The 22,500-nt window shown below is 34.1% G+C and overlaps 2 protein-coding genes across 3 annotated transcripts in view; one reads left to right on the top strand and one right to left on the bottom strand.

Annotated features, from left to right (window-relative positions):
- The window catches only part of LOC135197239 (ras-related protein Rab-7L1-like), a 62,499-nt gene that overhangs the window by 32,378 nt on the left and 7,621 nt on the right, over positions 1–22,500 (bottom strand). Inside the window, exons 1-3 of one of the 2 annotated variants that reach the window (XM_064224330.1) lie at positions 21,593–21,675; positions 19,236–19,544; positions 9,948–10,013 (exon numbers count right to left, since the gene is read on the bottom strand). In XM_064224330.1, coding sequence (XP_064080400.1) covers positions 9,948–10,013; positions 19,236–19,374 — 205 coding nt within the window. In that variant the 5' untranslated portion in view covers positions 19,375–19,544; positions 21,593–21,675. Of the gene's footprint in view, positions 1–9,947; positions 10,014–19,235; positions 19,545–21,592; positions 21,676–22,500 lie in introns of those variants that run through there. The other variant, XM_064224329.1, reaches the window with a different exon arrangement.
- Positions 2,649–22,500, top strand: part of LOC135197238 (ankyrin repeat and BTB/POZ domain-containing protein 1-like) — a 35,662-nt gene continuing 15,810 nt past the window's right edge. Inside the window, exons 1-5 of the mRNA XM_064224328.1 lie at positions 2,649–2,856; positions 5,934–5,996; positions 6,285–6,485; positions 10,759–10,918; positions 12,103–12,265. Coding sequence (XP_064080398.1) covers positions 2,801–2,856; positions 5,934–5,996; positions 6,285–6,485; positions 10,759–10,918; positions 12,103–12,265 — 643 coding nt within the window. The 5' untranslated portion in view covers positions 2,649–2,800. The remainder of the gene's footprint in view (positions 2,857–5,933; positions 5,997–6,284; positions 6,486–10,758; positions 10,919–12,102; positions 12,266–22,500) is intronic.

Below are 22,500 nucleotides of genomic sequence, written 5' to 3'. Positions count from 1 at the left end.
TTTTATATTTGAATGTTCTGGTCTGCTCAATCTTTGCCCCGTTCTAAAACTCAACCCTAAGGGACTGTAATAACGTATCTGCAACAACCTTTTCGTTGATCCAATATAAGTACCAGGACATCCTGGGCATGTAAACTTATAGACCACATTGGATCTCATGAAGGGCTGCAGACGGTCCTTAAAGCCAAACAAGGAGCCAATTTTACCGGGATTATTTGATATCAATTTTAAATTAATGCACGGCATTTCAGTTTCAATAATTTGTTTCAGTTTATGCGAAAATTTGGAGTTATAAATATAAGGGATTGAAGCATACATAAGTTTTTTCGGAACATTAAAACTGGTGTGGCAGGATGAAAATAATTAGTTAAAAGTTTGTTGACGGTTCTAAAAACTAGAGCTTTGGGAAATGAATTTTGTTGAAAGAAAGTAGTTAAAAATTCAATCTCCTTATGAAATATGGCCCAACTGGACGAGTATCTAAGAGCCCTATATACTAAAGTATAGATGATATTCAATTTAAAACTGGTTTGGCAAGCACTGTAAAAATTATTTGCAAGACCTGTATAAGTTTTCTTTCTGTAAACGGCAGTAGTAAAAACAGAATTAACTCTCGTGATTAAAACATCTAAAAACGGTAAACAATTATCTCTCTCCAATTCCATAGTAAAATTAATGTTAGGGTGTTGCTGATTAATAAAATCTAAAAACTGGGTGGCCTGCCACTGATACTTAAAAAGGACAAAGGTATCATCTATATACCTTCTGTAAAACAATGGTTTAAAAGACGACGGACAAAAATCTAAAAAATTTTGTCTTTTTTAGAACAAAAATTTTTATGTATGCTTCAATCCCTTATATTTATAACTCCAAATTTTCGCATAAACTGAAACAAATTATTGAAACTGAAATGCCGTGCATTAATTTAAAATTGATATCAAATAATCCCGGTAAAATTGGCTCCTTGTTTGGCTTTAAGGACCGTCTGCAGCCCTTCATGAGATCCAATGTGGTCTATAAGTTTACATGCCCAGGATGTCCTGGTACTTATATTGGATCAACGAAAAGGTTGTTGCAGATACGTTATTACAGTCCCTTAGGGTTGAGTTTTAGAACGGGGCAAAGATTGAGCAGACCAGAACATTCAAATATAAAAAATCATGCTATCAATTGTAAAATTGAGGTCAAGAAGCAGCACTTCTCATATGCGGTCATTCTTTCTACTCACTTCCGTCACTGCATTCTTCATTTTATATTAGAGAGAGAGAGAGAGAGCAAGAGAGATGAGAGAGAGAGAGAGAGAGAGAGAGAGGATTTAAGAATAGAACTCCTGTATAAACACGGGAAATATAAAAGCGGAAAGATACCCAAACTCTATATATCTATATATATATTATATTATATTAATATTATATTAATTTATATATGATATATATATAAATAAAATTTATAATATAATTTATATTAAATAATTATTTATCTATAATAAAATTATCTATTTAAATAATAGTATATATTTAATATATTTATATTTAAATAATTTATAAATAATAATATATATTTATATTAAATATATATTATATTAAAATTATAAATTATATATATTATTTAATATAATTATTTAATTATATATTTTTATAATATAATATATATTATATTTATTATATATTATTTATAATCTTTATATATATTTAATAATATATTTTAATAATAAATTTTAATAATATATTATATATTTAATATCTATTTATATTTATATAATTTATATATTTATATATTTATATATATATATTTTTATATATTTATATTTTTTTATATATATTTATTATAATATTTATTATATATTTTAATATATATATATATATATATTATTTATATTTATATTATTATTATATTTAATATATATTAATAATTATATATATTTATATATATATAGAATTTTTATATTATTTATATTATTTATTAATATATATTTATTATATATATATATATATATATATAATAATTATATTTATATATAAATATATTTAATTTAATTTATTCTATATTTATTTAATATATCTATATATTTAATTATATATATTTATATATATATATATATATAGATATATATATATTAATTTATATTATATATAATCTTAACCTTTCCTTACAAAAAGAGAGAGAGAGAGAGAGAGAGAAGAGACGAGAGAGAGAGAGAGAGAGAGAGAGGAGAGAGAGAGAGAGAGAGATTTAACCAACAGTGATAAAGATAAGATAAAAGACGAAAATGAACTGAATATAATACAAAACTTCATTTTTCATTTGCTTATAACGATACGGTCGTAATTATTTCAATCCTAGGAGAATTTTTTCTCCTTAAATTAACGTGTTTTAGTCCAAATTTTTCTCATACGCGTAAGTAATTAATTGATCTAATAGACACCATTCATATCTACACTTAATTCCCATCCTTTCTAGACAAACCTAACACGTAATAAATCCCAGGTAACTCGTTTATTCCAACTTAAAATCCTCGAAAAGGCTTCGCGTTACAAGATGGCGGCCGTATAGCCGGCCTCTCTCGGGGAGCGGAGCCGCGGTCCGCGAACATACAATAACATCTATCTATGACGGATATCGAGCTCCGTGGTGGCCTTTACCAAGGGGCGGGGCTTGGCAGTCGATCAGCTGATCAATGTAAACAATACACAGTCGTCTCTGCCAAGTAGCTCAAGGAGTAAAGTAGTAGTAGTAGGATCTGTTGCGACTCTACTTACAAAAGTGCGTTGATGTTTCATGCATTTTTCGCTCTCGCACGATGGCAGCGATTGAATTGTTTCGACATTGCAAGCAGGGCCACTTGGAAGAAGTGAGGTACGTTTGGTGTTTTCAGCGAGTTTAGCTAGTAGTTTGATTAGCCGTGCTGGCTAAAGTTTCCCTTCGAGAAGTCTCGGAAAAAATGAGGCTGAATAAGAATAGGTGGTCGAATTCAACCCGAATTTCAACCTGGCATCAACCACCTGCGTTGTTATTGCTTAGAATTGCTGTCTAAGTGTTAGGCTAAGGGCTCCTTGAAATACTAGCTATAGTTCACTTCTTTTTGAGTTTGCCTCGGTTTCAAAGTGAAAAAATGAGGTTGAATTAGAGGCTGTGGTCGAATTTAACCCGATTTTTAACCTGGCATCAACCACCTGCGTTGTTATTCCGTTGTTGGCTGCGTAGGCTCATTCTCTAAAACTTGAGGCTGCCTTTAAATGGTTCATTTCTTGAATTCATACTACCTAATTTAAGATGAGCCTTGGACTGACATGACGAAATAGAATGTACTCTGTAAGTATTGTACCCTAGGGTACATCCAAGTAACTTTGGCACACTAAATAACTCAAAGTATTTTGGGTAGATGTAGGTAATAACTTTGTGCCTGGTATTTATTTGGAAATTACAGTTTCCTATAGTATTTGGGTTGCTTACCTATAAAAAATTTACCTTTATTTTTGGTGGGTCGACTGTAATTAACCCCCAGGGGCTAGTACTAAACACGCCAAAATACATTTGATGCCTCAATCCCTAGTGGCTGTCATATTCGCACGAACATTCCTTTCAGACCGTGCGGAGTTATTGCCTAGTATTACCGTGTTTTGGGTTATGTTTGTCCTAAAGCTGGTTAAACGTGGTTTATATTGATAGTTTTTCATGTAATTCTGAATCAGATGAATTTGATATTCATTTCCACCAATTGTAATACGTCGGTAAGGTGATATTACATCTTAAGAAAATTTCCACAGCTTTCCATCATTAGCCTCTAAATATCTACTTGTATACATATATGTATCAAGGGTAATTCTAAGTAATGGTGGCGCACCTGCTTTTACCTAGATTTTTCCAACAGTTTTAGTGCTTTTGATGAAGAAACACTAGTTATCTTGTGGAACACTAGTTATCTTGTGGTGGTTAACTGTTATTTACCTCCTATCTCTACTCAACAATGATGGGGGACTGGGAATCAGGGTTTTGGATGGGGGACAATACACGTAAACTAAGCGGCCATTTTTATGTTCTGGTAGAGGCCGAGGGATACGGCACCTTCAGGGACCCATATGTTCCATGGAAGAGAGCAGCTGAGGGGAGGTGGGTCACTCTGGGTGGTGGGTGCACAAGGTATGGGTTGGTAAAAGTGGGGCCAGGGTTGTTTGTTAGGTAGAGGGCGTTCGATGTAAATAACAGTATCACACGACTACCACTTCATCAAAACCACTAAAATTTTAAGAAAGATAAATTTCCAAGGAGAAAACAGGCACGAAAACATCACTTAGAATTACCACCGATGTTGATTGCGCACTTGACAAGTTCTATCATTGTTGCACTGTTATGTGGATGAGGGTGGTAGAATGACGTCACTAAATTCACAAAGAGCAACTCGAAGTAACTTTGGACCAAGGTAACACTTTATCATGGAGTAAATACAAATTTACTAAGTACACAAACTTCTTCGACGACACTACACTGAAAAAAATGATAAAACACCGTAATCACCAAAAATAAGGCTTTTAACAATGCCTGTAAATCACAAAGGTACTTACCTTAAACAGTGAACTCACGAGTCTTCATTTCGTTGGCCAGTAAGAGGGATGCAAGCAGACTAATGTTCTGGTTCAAATAAACAATCCGTAATGATGTAATATATGTAATGCAAATTATTTGAAATACCGTAAACGGAAATAACATTAACTGAACTGTTATCACAATTAATGTTGAAAATACGGCTACTTTAAGAATGCGGAGCGCCAGGTGTTAACGGTTCGACTACCTCTTGTTAAGTGATATGAAAACGCAATTTGGGTATTTGTAGTGCGGGGGTGATGAGGTCTCTGATTGGCCAGAAGAATGGGAGGGGGGGGGGGTGGATGACGTACCAAAATTCCCATTCAGAAGGATATATTTCAACAGCTTAATTAATACTTTCAGCTCTTGAATCCCAAATTAATTAGTAGCAGTGGGAAGTAGGGTGTTGAGGTGCCATAGACAAGAGGATGATCCCTCCCTAATTAATTGAAGCTTAAGTCTTCTCTTTGTTGAAGAAGAATGGATTTTCCTCACCGGATGTGTAGAAGCACAATGAATCCTTTGTCTTTCAGTAGTTGGTCAGAAAAGTGTTGGATATAGAAGTTGTGGGATGAAGACCTGTTGGGAGGCATAGGAAATCGTGAGAGGATGGGATAAATGAGGATATAAACACAAACAGGTGAAAATAGAAGATAGTTTGGAGAACGCATTTCACATTAAACCCCATAAAACCATTCATGACTAAGATGATACATGATCCAATGAGAAGGAAGCGCCTCAGCGGCGTGGTTGGTATGGTATTAGCGTCCCACCTCGGTGGTCGCGGGTTCGATTCTCAGCCATTCCATTGAGGAGTGAGAGATGTGTATTTCTGGTGATAGAAGTTCACTCTCGACGTGGTTCGTAAGTCACGTAAAGCCGTTGGTCCCGTTGCTGAATAACCACTGGTTCCATGCAACGTAAAAGCACCATACAAACAAACAAACAAACAATGAGAAGGAAAGATGTTACAGTATTAACTATTGTTTGGGTGTGCTTTTTCGGCATGCTTTAAAGATACACTTCTCTGCCTAGTTTGAGCTTCCAGATGATTCGTAAAGGCTGGGGTACCTTAGTGATTAAGCTCAGTTAGCCCTGTTACTATTTGACGAAAGGAAATATACACAGTGTCTTAATATGTAAGTACATTAAGATAAATGTTCTATATGAGTCTTATGTTAGGAAGTAGTTTTAAGTTGGTAGAGCACTTACAGCAGTAACTGAACAGAAATTATCTCTGTATCTTTCATGTGTTGTTATGATCAGTAATATGATGTAGTAAAGGTACAGATATTATATTTATAAACATATACTCTTTGAATGTACTCAAGATCTTGTTATATTTTTAGGAACTTAGTGGAACAGCGAGATGTGGATGTTAACATCCGTGATAAATGGGACAGCACTCCTTTGTAAGTATTGCTTTCCCTTCTGATGTTGCCTTCTTTTATGTTAAGAAATTAGTATGAAAGAGTTGATACCAAGTTAGAACTTTACCCTTTGCAAGTTTATAATTTTTGAGTTTTGATATTTACCAAACAGCTTATAATGAATTCATATTTATGAAACTTTTTACATACTTCCACATGACTTCCCAGGGATTCAGATTTGAAAAATCTGGCAAGTAATTAGTATTGATGTTAGTTACAACATTACTGGTAAAGATTATATTCATTTATTATTACTGGTTCTTCCTATAGGTACTATGCATGTTTATGTGGACACCTGCAAGTTGTAGAATACTTAATCGGAGTTGGAGCAAGATGTGAGGCCAATACTTTTGATGGAGAAAGATGTCTTTATGGTGCTTTGACAGATGAGATTCGAAGAGTATTAACACAGCATAGCCTAGTCACAACTCACACAATTAGACGAGATGCATACGACGAGTTTTTAAGGAGGTAGGTAATCTGGCCTCTTTTGTGTAGCATCTTATGAAGGTTAGAACTCACACATCTGCTTTCTCCTTTTTTTTATTATAATAAAATGTAACATTCCTCAAGGGTTTAGCAAGAGGACGGGAAACCGTATACGTACTGTACATGTTTACCTCTAATGGAGAGGTTATGTCTTGGATCAGTTTATTTGTCTGTTTGACTGTTCATTGGCAGAATTACAAAATGTTATAGTACTGTATCTGAAATTTTGCAAAAAAGTTCTCCAAAGGTAGGTCTTGTGACAGGCAACAAGTGATTAGGTTTTGGGAAAGAACCATGTCATGATAATAGATTCGAGGGGTGGTGTGGAATGTTCAACCTTGGTTAAGGTTGATTGTCTCATAGTGCTCTTGTTTCGTAAAGCTTTCCAACTGTGGGAACATTGAAGAAATTGTAATGACCCAGGGAGAAAAATTTTATAACATCTTTTTTTTGGGGGGGCTATAATGATATAGTATTGAGCATAAAATGAAGTACAGTGCTCTACCTTGCGTGCACAGTATTCACTGAAACAGAGCCATGTTATTCTTTTGTAGACTCATGACCCATTAATGAAATCTGATAAACAATCTGCATATATTGGTAACTTTTCAAGTTCTACTGTGTTTGTTATTAAAACGCTTGATAAACTACTGAATGGGCTCTTCAGTTACAGTATGTAGGCACGTTATATATGGAAGTAAAAGGACCTCTCTTGTTAAGAAATCATAGATCAAGAAATACATTTAGTAAGCGTCTTGTCCATCTTTTGTGCATTGATAAAATATAATAATAATGGTATATAAAGATAATTCTGCTTTAATTATGCATAATTACAATTTCAACCATCTATGGTACCTCTGTTGTTACCAAGAATGTTAAAGATGTTTAAAAAATCTGGCCATTTCCTAAACTTTCAGGCTTAATATAGTGAAGCTACTATAGGCCTTGCTTTAAAATGCAAATTGACTAGCGTTATGAGTTGGGCAAAAATAACAGACCTATTGTAGAAAGTCTGTATGTCTTTTCACTTGTAAGTCTTACATTTTTGTCTTTATAAGAGATTTTTTGTTCTTGTTGACTTAGTCACTGTAGTATCTTCCATTTTGGGGTAATTTTTGTGAAAATCACATTTTCTGTATATTTTATTGGATATAAGGCATTGTAGCAGCCCAATTTAAAATAATTTTACACAAAGCTCTGTACAGCATCTATTCTGCATGCAAATTTTATTTAATGTTTCATGATTAGTTTAGTCAAAGTTTTTGTATTGTATACCATCATCTGTCCGAAATATATCTTGAGATCTGAGAAAACTCCCTGAGAGGAAGAGCTCAGTGAAAATGATGCCTGATACCAGGACATATAGGGATTAATCTTGGCTCCTAGCTGCTTATCCCAGAATTATTGGGGCATCTCAGGAAGAGTTAATCAGTCTCTGGGGCATCATTGTAGTTAACAGCTTGTTATATTTGCCCTGGTCTAAGCAGTGAGATGCTTGTGTTATTGCAGGGCATCACCTATGAGAGATGACGCTTCCGTTGCTTCCTTTGAAAGGCTTAGAGGCTATTACTAGATCTTTGAATATTTCGTGATCCTGAAGTGAACTTCAGGATCACGAAAAGCAAATAGCATTATTTAGGATCTGTATTTAGAGGAAGTGGTGTCACCTCTATGGCCAATTGTGTTTCACTGGAAAAGTTACTAGGAGTGAGTTGTCCTCAGATTCATGAAAAGATTCAGTGGATGGCAGTTTGTGTTATCTAAGAGTATTGGTCTGGGCTGCAGATCAGATTAGCAATGATTTTCCAGGAAAATACTGTACACAAGAAATGGAATTTTAACATCTCACAACCAGTGAGCTATATCAACTTCCTGTGCCAAAAAGGCATTGAAAATTATATGTAAACTTGAAACCATTCTGAAACTCAGAGTAGCCCGTACGTATATTGGCAGGTACCAGTTGCCAAGATCATATGGTTGGTGCATCTTACAGGGTGTAAGATGTCATTTGTTTTATTTGCTCTTATAAGCAACATGATTTACAGCTGTATCATTGGTACTTATGTTCCACAAGGATGAAAAACTATGTACTGTACCATTATTTACCTATGGTGGAGCATAGGCCTGATTTTCACTTTACTGTTCAGTCTGCTAAGTGATATCTTTTCTAATCAAGTGATATCTTTTCATAGGTTTGTGAATAGCTTGTTTCACAACCTTTTATGACATCATAGGTTGGGTTTGCTAATATTCTGCTTCTGACTGTTCTCCTAGGTTATCCTCTAATTTTTATCAGATTCCAAAGAAGAAGAATGAAAGTGTCAATAATTGCTCCCAAAGACAACAAAATACCAAGTGCTGAAAATAAGAAAGAAAAGCACAAAGTACCATGAATTTTCAAAAAAAGGGAAATTCAAAACTCTTGACCTTAAGTACCTATAAATATAGGAAATTGTAGATTGCCTATTACAGAAAGACTGGGAGACAAAGTGTTGAAATGGTAACTAGCAATACAGGTGGATTGCTAGTGAAGTGCTAAACAAGCAAATAAAACAGAACTTAACTGGAAGTGCTTCAAAATAAACAAATATACAGGAGTAAAATCAGCACAAGGGTGCTTAGGGAAAGATCCTGCAGTATGGCCAAACTGTGAAGAAAAACCTAAGGAATGAAGCACAAACTTGGCGAGATTTTTTATATTCTGAGTTTTCAGAATGCACCAAATTTTGGAAAAAGTACAATAAAGTAATGGGTAGAAAATGGAACAAAAGTGAAGGAAAGCCAGTGCTAATGTAATCCGAAATCCTGGCTGAACATATGAGCTGCATGGCAGATGCAATGTTTTTAAAATTGCAACTGGGGGACCCAAAGGGGCCTTTCCCATGTGCCACTTCCTCACAGCAGTGTATTGTTATTATTATTATTATTATTATTATTATTATTATTATTATTATTATTATTATTATTATTATTATTATTATTCAAAAGATGAAATCTATTCATATGGAACAAGCCCATCAGAGAGGCCATTGACTTGAAATTCAAGCTTCCAAAGAATATGGTGTTCATTAAGAAGAAGCAGAAAGAAGAGATCTCACTCGTTAAAAAATATAAAATAAATTAACATACAGATCAAAATGTATTAAAATGCAAGGAGAATTTTACTAGGGTAGTAATGCATTGCATCTTCGCTTGACCATTTGAAGTTCCAATTGCACGATATCCTCAGGTAGACTGTTCCACAGTCCAATGGTGTGAGGAATAAAGGACCTCTGGAACTTAAAGTTCTACATTGAGGCACATTTATTGCCCCTACTTTTCTGCCCACAAGGATTGTATTAGTGTCCTGGGAATTTGCACTATTACAAAAAAAGGCTAAGTAAAAGTAATTTGTTTGTTTCGAAACTAAAAATCTGAATTTTGTATAGTATCCCATCCGCTTACCTTGCCTGGTGGTGTCGAACTCCAGAGTCTGTAGTTTACTGCTTCTGTCAGTAGGCACAGGGGAATCTGAAAAAAAAGGAAAGTTTTAATTTCTGTGCAATTTAACTTAAATGGAAAGCATTTACTAAACATTTTATGAATTGAGTTTGGCATGTTTTATGATGGAAGTGTAAGTAATTTATAAAGTACTATTGTAAGTATTGATATAATTGATTGATATACTACTGAAATACTGTCTAAGAGGAGGCCATGTTCTCGTTTGGTAAGAGAGCATGTGTAGGTGCTATTCCTTTTCCTGCCTCTTTCATATTGTACTTATCAATTTTAGCCAGTGGCAGTATTTTGTTACAATGTTTTGCACGATACAAAGTATTGCTACTGTTTTCAATTATGAGTTGGAATTCCCATTCATCACCAAATCTTTAGAAATACAATTATCATAAGTAGGTAGTAAGTGTATTTTGAGAGCACTTCCCAAGGATATTTACCAGATACTTTATTTTGTTGCAAGTAATTTTCTTGTTATCAGAATTTTCCTTGTAGCATAAAGAATCCTCTTCTCATTGTTCAATAGTTAGAAAATATTTCCTCTGAATAATTATTCAAAGGAATTATTACTACCTCTTAGATATTGCTATTACCAAAAGACCAAAAGTACTTGTATTATATCAAGAATGTTGGTCATGATATAAACTCCTAGTGTTTACATAGATGACAGTAACTATACTTGACTAATTTTTTTTTTTTTTTTTTTTTTTTCAAAGCCTGTTGAGAGCTAAAAACTGTTAAATTAATTAAAAATTATTTCCAGGGTCTTTGAAAGTGGTGAATACAGCGACGTTACTTTTGTCATCCAAGGGCAGTCGTTTCTCCTTCATCGATGTCTGCTAAGCGCGAGATCGGAATACTTCAAAGATATGTTTTTAACCAGATGGCATCACAAGGACAAAGTCACCATCAACCGAGATTTGGTGAGTATCAATGTGTCTGCATATTCTTTTATGATGTAGTACATGAATGATTGATCCCCATATAGGGAGGGTTGTAGCTTCAGTGTACCTCAGACGGTGCAATGTAGGCATGACTTATGGTTCTTTGCAGCATCCCTTTTCCCCCTGTCTACAACTCCTTTCTTTCCTTTTGCTATACCTCTGTTCATATTCTCTTTCTTCCATATTCCTTTCCACCCCCTCTCATAACAATTGTTTCAACATTATTTTCAGTGCTGAACAACCTCACAGTTCCTTGCAATTGGGCTATGGCATAGATTTTATTTTCCAGTTCCAATTGATGAAGGATTTTTGAGTACTAATTAATGTAGTGTTGAAGAGGCAAAATTTTAAACTGGGAGTCACCAGCTTTGAGCACCTTTTACTCCTATTTAATATGATTAGATTTAGTGTACCTTTTTTTACAAGTATTCATGATAGGCCATGTTAACCTGTGAAAGATGAGGAGGCAAACATCATTTTTGTCTTCACTGATCACTCATGGCACTGTCAAGAGATGTATGTAGTTGTATAGTCTTAAGGGATGTTGGCTACTGCATATATCGAAGCTTCACAGCTTGATATTACAAGTTTCTTAGTTTGTAAAATTTTGTTTACTGTTCTTAGTCCTTAGCTTTTAATAATTTTACTTGTGGAAGACTAGGAATTATTATTTTGTTTTTATGTTCAGCAACTAGGAATGAAGATGGTGTAAAATGGTCAGCAAGCTCATTACCAATTCTGAAATGGAGGCAAGCATTTGGAATTCTGGAATTGTTCTAATTAGCAGAGAAATACTGTACTTGTAAAGCAAAGAGTTTAATCTACAAAAGAAGAATCATTTAAAGATTCCAGGGTTCTACTTTAGTTGGTGGTCTACCTGCATATTTCTACACTGTTTTGCCCTGTTTAGTACTAGCCCTTCGGGGGTAAAATGTCCCTAAAGTAGCACCAGGGGTTGTTGTTTGAGATTAAGCTGGCCTTATGCCAGCCTTGGGGATCAAATGTGGTAAAATGCACTTAGGGACATTTGACCCCTGACAGGCTAGTACTACTAAACACGGCGAAACAGTGTAGAAACACACAGGTAGACCACCTACTAAAGTAGCACCGATTCCAGTATACTGTAGTATCTATGCTTTATGGCCTACTATTTCCCTTTTCAGGTCGACCCAGCATCGTTTAGCGCAGTTATGAAATATATTTACACCGGTCGGTTTGAATGTCCGCAAGAGTTGGTGGAAAGGTGCATAATGATTGGTGTCAACTGTAAGTTACCGAACTTCAAGTCGATGTTAGACGATGCCCTCAAGAAAGCTGTCAGTTTACGTAAGTGTTGCAAATAATTAGAAAACGCTTTCATTTTAGTATTGGAACATGGAGTACTATAGTATATTATACATACCCAAGTGACACTAGTTTTGAACTACATCATAAATGAAAAGCAGTTTTTGTCTATGAGAATTACCCAGTAATTGTATAGCTATTAGTGTACGGAACCTGCAGCTGTATAATTGTTTGGTAGGTATGCAACAAAATTTAATTTTATTATTAAAATTCCATTTTGATTGCAGTGTCTTACCGAACAATTATACAACGGTAGGTTTCCTACACTAATAGCTATATAATTACTGGGTAAGTATAGACAAAACCTTATTTTATTATAAAAATATAATTTTTATAATAAAATGTCTAGTGTTTAAATTCCAACTTACCAGATTCAGGGAGCACATCTCCATTAGGTTTGCTTTCCGATATCATTTTAAAATTTGCGGCATCGCCTCCTGACGGTCCTTTTTTGAGAACTCTGGAGATGTTTAGAGAAAGACTTCAAAGGAAAATGTTCATATAGTTTTGCGATTCAGTAACTGACGTCGTAACAGTTCAAAATGGCTTACTTAAACTGTGATTAGGTGTGGGAAATTCACTTGATTTTCAATTAATATTAAAAGCTTTGTGTTCACATTTTTTTTAAAAGTTAAATTAAAAGCTGTGTTCAAATTTTTTTTTAAAAAGAAGCCTCCTTATTGTGCTTTGTTCTATTCACTGGCAATATACTATAGGCATAAGGATAACTTAATTATTCTGTTTATTCTTCAATTCACTCGTAATTTAGGCTTGTTGTTTAGCTTCCCTATTTATTTTTTGTTCAATTCACGGACAAAATAGGCGTAGTCTTAGCTTCCTTATTCTAGTCTTGTTCAATTTGCGTGAGATATAAGCCTAGCGTTAGTTTCCTTATTTTACCTCTGTTCAATTCACGGACGATATAGGCCTAGTGTTGGCTTCCGTATTCTGTATTGTTCAATTCCCAGGTTACATAGGCCAAGCATAAACTTCCTTATTTTACTCCTGTTCAATTCAAGGACAATGTATGCATAGTGTTAGCTTTCTTGTTCAAGTTTTGTTCAATTCACGTGCGATGTAGTTCAAGTGTTATTGTCCTTATTCTAGTTTTGTTCAATTCACGTGTCAAACAGTAAGCCTATTGTTAGCTTCCTTTTTATATATCGTCCAATTCACCGTTATTGTCTAATTCACAGACGTTATAGGCCTAATTTTAGCTTTCTTATTGTTTTTTTATATAGTACACAGACGTTATTGGCCCAGATTTAGCTTTCTTAATGTTTTTTTTTTTTAATTCACAGACAGTATATAGGCCCAGATTTAGCTTTCTTATTGTTTTTTTTTATTCACAGAGGTTATAGGCCTAAGCTTTAGCTTTCTTAGTTTTTTTATATACACAGACGTTATAGGCCTATTTTTAGCTTTAGTGTTTTTTTTATATGCACAAACATTATAGGCCTAGCTTTAGGTTCCGTATTTTTTAAGTATTAATAATTTAAAAACGATAAAAAAAAGAGTTCGATGAATAAATAGACTGAACCACCCACCACTACACAATGGACACTGGGTCACTTCGTCCGCCGCCTCCTTCGTGGTGTTTGTGTGTGGGTGTAGATGTGTTCTGTCACAAGTTCTCTTTTTCTTCTAGACAAAGGCAGCCTTTTAAGTGCCTTGCTCTCTCTCTCTCTCTCTCTCTCTCTCTCTCTCTCTCTCTCTCTAAGACCGTTCCTAGTTCCCGTCGTGTACATTTATTATGGTCTCTCTCTCTCTCTCTCTCTCTCCTCTCTCTCTCTCTCTCTCTCTCTAAGACCGTTCCTAGTTCCCGTCGTGTACATTTATTATGGTCTCTCTCTCTCTCTCTCTCTCTAGGTTTTTTTGCGAAAACAAACCTCTCTCTCTCTCTCTCTCTCTCTCTCTCTCTCTCTCTCTCTCTCTCTCTCTCTCTCTCTCTCTAAGATCGTGCTTAGTGCCCGTCATACATACATTTTTTAGGGTCTCTCTCTTTCAAAGGTTTTCTTGCGAAAACTCTCTCTCTCTCTCTCTCTCTCTCTCTCTCTCTCTCTCTCTCTCTCTCTCTCTTCGTGTCTGTACTACATTTTTAACTCTTTCTTTGTCTCTGCTGAGAATATAACTTCCTTTCTCCTGTTATTTTCGCACATTTTCCTCTCTCTCTCTCTCTCTCTCTCTCTCTCCTCTCTCTGTCTGTCTGTCTGTCTCTCTCTCTCTCTCTCTCTCTCTCTCTCTGAACTCCACGGAGAGCATTGTTATGAATCACCATTCACTCGCTGTCACTTCTGGCTTCCGGTAAAGAGATCGCCCAAAGTACCACTCTCTCTCTCTCTCTCTCTCTCTCTCTCTCTCGACGCAGGCACGTGTGTGAATGAATTTATATAGGAGGGACATCCTATGTAGGATTAAATGGTTTCAAGCTCTTTTATTACGTCACAGATACATTTCTCTTGGAATCACTTGTGCAGTTTATTTTCTCTGACTTAGTACTTTCTCTCTCTCTCTCTCTCTCTCTCTCTCTCTCTCTCTCTCTCATGTATAGGAGGACGTCCTATAATATTTGATGGTTTTTGGGTGCTTATATTACGTCGTAGATGCGTTTCATTTTTTTCTTCCCTGACGTTAGTACTAGTTTCTCTCTCTCTCTCTCTCTCTCTCTCTCTCTCTCTCTCTCTCTCTCTCTTCTCTCTTCCTATAGCCGCACATCCTTTGTTCTCTTGGCGTAGGGACGTCTTATTAATGAACGTATAGGAGGACGTCCTGCGATAGTGGATGGAATTAGGTGCTTATATATTACGTCATAGACGCATTTCTTTTGATTTTCTCAACTCGTGCGTTGCGTTATGTTTATAATCGCGTGGAATGTTGTTACTTTTTAACGTTTTCAACTTACGATAGCTACTTATAGCATTTATACGATGATATAAACACCGTTTCAACCTGTGCTAGCTACGTAATAGTTGTGTACGATGCTGTCTATATACACCGTTTTCAACCAGCGTAAGCTACGGACTTCACGCCCGCTGACCGGTATTGAATTCACTCGTCCACTGTACCGAAGGGAGGATTATAGACTCTGGAATTCTTTTGTATTGTTGGCGAAGACTCGTAAGTCCTAAAATCTAATTGTTCTTACGTTACGCGAAGACATACGTTGTCTTAACTGGTCGCCGCAGTTCAGTGCATCTGCACTTTTGCACTGCGTGATTGATGGACGTAAATTGCAAGTTCAAGAAGTGCATTGAAAAATGAAATCCCTCCCAGATTCAGTTCGTTGGACGAGAGTTAAGATTAAAGTCTGCAAAATCCATTTGCTTTTGGGAAGTAACTAAGACTCATTAATCTCCATTCGTATGCAAATGTCTAGCATAAAGGACGGTCAATAGGACTCCATAGTGCAGCCATCTGTAACGCCACACTCTGAGGGCGTCATTTCCATAGAGGGTAGTAGAGCCGTCAGTGCACCTCACGTGTGGCACTGTAGGTATTACTGTAGAGTGTCTTCTCTCTCTCTCTCTCTCTCTCTCTCTCTCTCTCTCAGGACGTCTAAGTATACTTACTGTAGGCCTCTCTCTCTCTCTCTCTCTCTCTCTCTTTAGGACTGTAGGACTCTCTCTCTCTCTCTATCTCTCTCTCAGCTCTCTCAGACGGCTGAGTACTTATTGCAGACGTTATGTACAGTCACATGATGTATGAATAGCCTTAAATCCTCCCCCCCCCCCCCCCCCGCCCGCTCTCCCCTTCCTGTCCCCCTCCCCTTACACAAATTCCACTACTCTGTAGCTGTCTTACCTTCATTCTCTTCAAATCGCACTATCCCTTAAGTGTGTGACACTTCCACGTGTTATGTATACCGGGAATTTGAAGTCCTAATAATAATAATAATAATAATAATAATAATAATAATGATAATAATATTAAAAATATAATAATGATAATAATAATAATAATAACTAATAATAATAATAATAATAATAATAATATAATAATAATTTTCCATTTGTGACTTTTTATTTTAATTTATTATTATTATTATTATTATCATTATTATTATTATTATTATTATTATTATTATTATTATTTATTATTATTATTATGACTATCATGATAATAATATGTTTTCATTTATTAGTATTATTATTAGTTTTATTATTTTTATTGTTTTAGTAGTAATAATAATAATATAATACGTAATAATAATATAATAAATAAGAATATAGTAATAATAATGTTTTTTATTATTATTATTATTATTATTTCCGAGTGATAAAAGTAATAAAAAAGACGGGAAAGAAAATGCATATAATATTTTTGCTAATAAAATAGTCAAGTATCTAAAGATTTCATACATGAGAAATTAAACGCCGATTAAAAAAATTAATGTTATTAATGAATTAAATCAGGTTCATGTTTTTTTTTTGCAACGTTAGGAGGGAACAGTTTGTGATGGAGCAGCATCCTGATGGTATATTATAATATATATAATATTATATAGTATATATAAGATATATATTATATATATATATAAATAATATAAAACCCAGTAATATTCACGTTTATCAAGACGAATTGTATTTCTGTAAATAGTTCTACAAATATATTGCATCTTGATAAACAGAATATTACTGTGGATCCTTCTACCGGTACTTAGAAGCAAGATACGGTGTTTTTTTATTGCAAATAGTATATATATATATATATATATATATATATATATATATATACATATATATATATATATATATACATATATATATACATACTATATATACATATATATCTACATATGTATATACCACACACACACACACACACACCCTTATATATAATATATATATATATATATATCTATTAATATATATATATATATATATATATATACACACCACACACACCACACATATATATATATATATAGTATAATATATATATATATACATATATATACATATATACCCCACCCAACACACACATATATATATATATATATATATATATATATATATAATATATATCATATGATATATAATATACATATATAATATATATATATATATTATATATATAATATATATATAGATAATATATCTATATATATATATATATAACTATCTATAATATATATATAATAATTATATATATATTAGCTTAAAAAATCACAGTAAATGCACGTGACTTCATTAAATATGCGAATACCACAGGAAAATGATTGTGAGAAATCCAAGCGCTTTCGTCTTTACTAAGACATTGTCAAGAAACGAATGAAATACAGTTGGAGCGAAAGTTATCAGGTAAACAACAGATAAAATATACCAGATGGTTAATTGTCAAAAGGGTAAAAGTTAAAGAGATAATCCAGGATTATCGGATATCACACGGTCACAAACGTAAACATAGATTTAACCCTAACGGAAACTACAAAGTATCCGTACAGTCCAAAACATGTAAAAACTGAATATATTAATTTTGTTGCTTATATTTATCTACAACTTGTTTTATTATGAAGGCATCAAGTTTAAATAAACTAAGACTTAAATTTAGAACATTTCCATTATTTGACTTGATGAAACAAGATTCAGTGATATTCCTTTTAACTGTGTCATTACACGGGATTAAGGCTCTTGCTTGACTCCAGTTAATAGGATGATCCAAATCTCTCATATGTACGAATAATGCATTCGATATTTGCCCAGTTCTCACAGAATATTGGTGCTGTTTGAGACGTTGTGAAAGAGATTTACCGGTTTGTCACACTTTTTGCAAGGAATTTCATATATGCACCCTGGAAGATCGTTAGGAGAATTTTTTATTACTAAACTCTTGACATTAATATTACTGAAAACAACATTTATGTTAGAAAGCTTTAAAATTCTGGGAATATCTAAAAACCTTTCATCATAGCGCAATTTTAGAATGTTATGCTTACTAAATTCAAGTTTGTCATTAGCTAAATAAAATGTTTGTCCAACTCTTTTCCATGCCACATCTACAGAAATCCTTGGGTATTTAAGTTTCCATGCAATAGCATAAATAGTTTTAAACTCAGCGTCAATAAACTGCGGGCTACAGACACGTAAAGCCCTTAGGAACATCCCAGAAAAAAACAGAATTTAACATTTTGATGGTGAATGGAGTAGTAATGAACAAAGGAGGCAATGTTAGTTGATTTCCGAAAGACTGAAAAGGTGAAATTTCTATCATTTCTATGGACAGTTACATCAAGAAAATTCAAATTACAATTTCTTTCTTCCTCTACAGTAAATTTTATAGAAGGGACTAAATTATTGAGATTATTAAGGAATTCCTGGAGATTTTCGTGATCTGGCCAAATACAGAAGATATCATCCACATACCTAAACCAAATAACTTTTTGGGGCAAAATTTTTGGTAAGAGTTTTGTCTAAAAAAATTCCATGTAAATATTGCTAAGGAAAGGAGATAAGGGATTACCCATAGACATGCCCAACTTTTGTACAAAAAAAATCCCCAATAAAACAAAATTTACTATCTTTGATACAAAACCTTATGAGACTAATGAGGTTTACTACAGTTAAGGGAATGTCATGACGTTCTGATTCCTCCTCCAAATATTCAAGTAAATCATCTACAGGCACTTTTGTAAATAAAGAGACAACAGCAAAACTAACCATATTAAAATCAAAATTCAAATTTAAACTATTCAATTTGTTTATAAAATCAACTTAGTTTTTAACATTCGTGTTAGAAATGTTTACCTGATAACTTTCTCTCAACTGTATTTCATTCGTTCCTTGACAATGTCTTAGTAAAGACGAAAGCGCTTGGATTTCTGCCTATCATTTTCCAGTGGTATTCGCTTATATATATATAATATATATATATATATATATATATATATATATATATATATATATATATATATATATATATATATATATATATATATATATAGTCGTATACTCACCACCACCTGCGTACCACGACGGGACGTATCGGCCGTACTTCTTCCCCTTTCTCCTGACGATGGCCCTCAGCAGTTCCTCGTCCTCCGAATGCCCTCCCTCGGCCTCCTTCTTCGGTCTGGCGGAAGCCCCTCCTCCCATCTTGAGGCAGCGAAAGTTTTGCCCAAAAAACCCTTTCGTCTCGAACGCCCTCCCGCTGGATAGTCGCGAACTTGGTCCCACTTAAATGCTTTCTGTTATCTGTATATTGTTATGTCTTTAGTGGTTTATTTTTCTTATATACTTTTCTTCTTCTCTTTTATTTGTTTGACCTGTATTTGACCATATGGGGGCGGAATGGAGGGGAGAAAGAGGAACATTCTCTGTAAATATTTAACTCATACGTGACGAATATCAAAATTCGGTTAACCAGAGAGTACGGAAATCAATATTTTGTCCTAAAAAAAACTTCGTGACGACATCATGCTTTTGCGAAGCAACGGATATTCGATACACGTGATAAATATACGTCCAAACACCTAGTTAAACTCCTTTTTTTTTTTTTTTTTTTTTTTTTTATAAAATATCGATAACTGCTTCGGGCACAAGAATCACATCAAATTCTTGCATTTGGGTCTAAGGCTTCGTGGCAACAAGCGTATCCCCCCAAAAGAAGTGTGTGAAGGGATCGAGAAGTTAGGAGTGCATTGTGGGTATTTATAATTACGTCTTCTCTGGTTATGAGTGAAAAATAATACGTGTCTTGTTAAAGATTAGCGTGATGTGATGGCAACCTTTTCGTGGTAATGAGGTAATGATTTGCTTAGGTATTTATTTGACTATACGCGACAATTTAAACATTTTGCACTTTGAAATGGATTTCTGCTCAGCAATAAAACTAATGAATTACTTAGACATTTGAGTGCGTAAGGCAATTTGGACATTTTGCAGTTTGAAGTGGAATTGTACATAGCAATATAAATAAAGATTTACGTAGTCATTTCGATGTCTTAGGCAATTTTGATATTTTGCAGTTTGGAATGGATTCCTGCTTAGCAATACAACTAATGAATAACTTAGTCATTTGAGTGTTTAAGTCAATTTAAAACAGTTTGCAGTTTGAAATGGAAGTGTACTCAGCAATAAAACTAATGATTTACTTGGTTATTTGAGTATACGCGACAATCTAAACATTTTGCACTTTGAAATTGATTTCTACTTAGCAATACAACTAATGATTTACTTGGCCATTTGAATGCCTAAGTCAGTTTAAAACATTTTGCAATTTGAAATGGAATTCTGCTTAGCAATAGAAGTCAAAACATGTCATCGACATGTTGATGACACGAGTTCGTACTGATTGATGACAGCGGTACGGAATCATGATGAGGAAACGTAATTTAGAGGTTATTTTTTTTTTCCATTACTATGGTCAGCTTGTGGTTTTGTTAACGGACGGGTACGAAAACTGAGTACTGCGAGATGACATGGTAAAGATTTTTCTTTTTTCTTTTTTTGCTTCTTGATTGATATACGTACCTTCGCTTTTCGATTCTGAGATATATTTATTTTGTCTCGTTAGTATTCATATATAAATATCTTCCTTTTAAAGGTGTTACAAGATGTCTTGACTATTCCATTTATTATTTAAAAAAAAATTATATGTTTTTACAAAAGTTGCACCTGCAGATGAAACATACAAAATCTGACTGTATAATAATTTTATGAATTCTAATATTCCCCCTCACTCGTTGCATCGCTAGTGCATTTTTAACAGAGAGCAAGAACGAACTTCAACATGCCCAAGGGTATTAACTAAGGCAATCGGGGTATGCCTGAAAAATTTGCATAAAATGTAATGTATGCCCAGGAGCGTCGTTATAATACTAACTAAAATGTATTATGTACATAACTGCCACTCAAAAATGTTTTTTTTTTTTAACACAACAGTTTTCACAGCAGAGTTCAGAGTTTTTGCCACAGATTGTTGTCAGTTTAAAGCATAAATAATGCTGTTAACACAGCAGTTTTCACAGCAGAGTTCAGATTTCTTGGCCACAGATTGTCAGGTTTAAGCACAGGTATATATATACACACATATATATATATATAGATATATATATTATACATATATATATATATATATATATATATATATATATATACATATATATATATATATATATATATATATATATATATATATATATTAGTAGGATTCTGAAGGCAGATCAGAATCCTACACAGGACGCAGCCACGTCACAACAAAATCACGTGATATCACGTGAAATCACGAGACAAATAGCATGGTACACTTAAATATACACTTAAATGTACACACACACACGCACACACAAAAACACACAACACTTATTTAGACCCTAAGTCCTTCTTCCCCGCACGAGAGGATACAATAAACAGCGTATAAAGTACGACGGTCTGGATGCTGTTTGGACGAACAAGAAGAAGAAGAAGAGGAGGAGGAGAGAGAGAGAGGGGAGGGAGGGAGGGGTGTCTCCTCCTCCTCCCCTCCCCTACTTGGAGGAGGAGGGTTGGAACGTGTGATTTGCAAGAGACTTGGGATCTTACATATGCTTTGTCGACTCTTGTTTATGCTGTTGCAGTAATGCTTACTTCTGCCTCCTCCTCCTCCTCTTCCTCTTCCTCCTCCTCCTCTTCTTCTTCTTCTCCTTCTCCTCCTCCTCCTCTTCCTCCTCTTATTCTTCTTCTTCTTCTTCTTCTCCTCCTCTCTTCTCCCTCTCCTCCTCCTCTCTCTCTCCTCCTCCCCTCCTCCTCCTCCTCCTCCTCCTCTTTCCTCTTCTCCTTCTTTCTTCTTCTTTCTCTTCTTCTGCAATTTGGTTTATTTCTGATATTTTTTTTTTTATTTCATAGCGATTCATTTTTTATTCCGATTATTTTCTGATTATTCCTGTCAGATTATTTTTTTTATTATTATTTCAGTCGGATTATTTTCTGATTATTTTGATTATATTCTGTGTATTTCATTCTGATTATTTTGAGTATATTTTGAGTATTTAAACAGATTATCCTGATTATTTTCGGATTATTTAATCGTGATTATTCTGAAGAATAAATTCTGGTTATTGAATCCGATTATCATCAGATTTTTATAAATGATTATTTTTGTCGTATTCTGATTATGTGGTTATGATTGTTTTACGATTATTGGCTTTTAATTATTTTATGATTATTCTGATGATTTAATAAGATTATTTTCTGATTATTTCATTTTGATTATTTAGATTATTTAATTCTGAGTATTATATC

The sequence above is a fragment of the Macrobrachium nipponense genome, chromosome 18 (assembly GCF_015104395.2).
Source record: "Macrobrachium nipponense isolate FS-2020 chromosome 18, ASM1510439v2, whole genome shotgun sequence".
Classification (NCBI taxonomy): Eukaryota; Metazoa; Arthropoda; class Malacostraca; order Decapoda; family Palaemonidae; genus Macrobrachium; species Macrobrachium nipponense.
The sequence above is the reverse complement of the archived record's forward strand: the minus strand, read 5'-3'. Positions and strand labels throughout refer to the sequence as shown.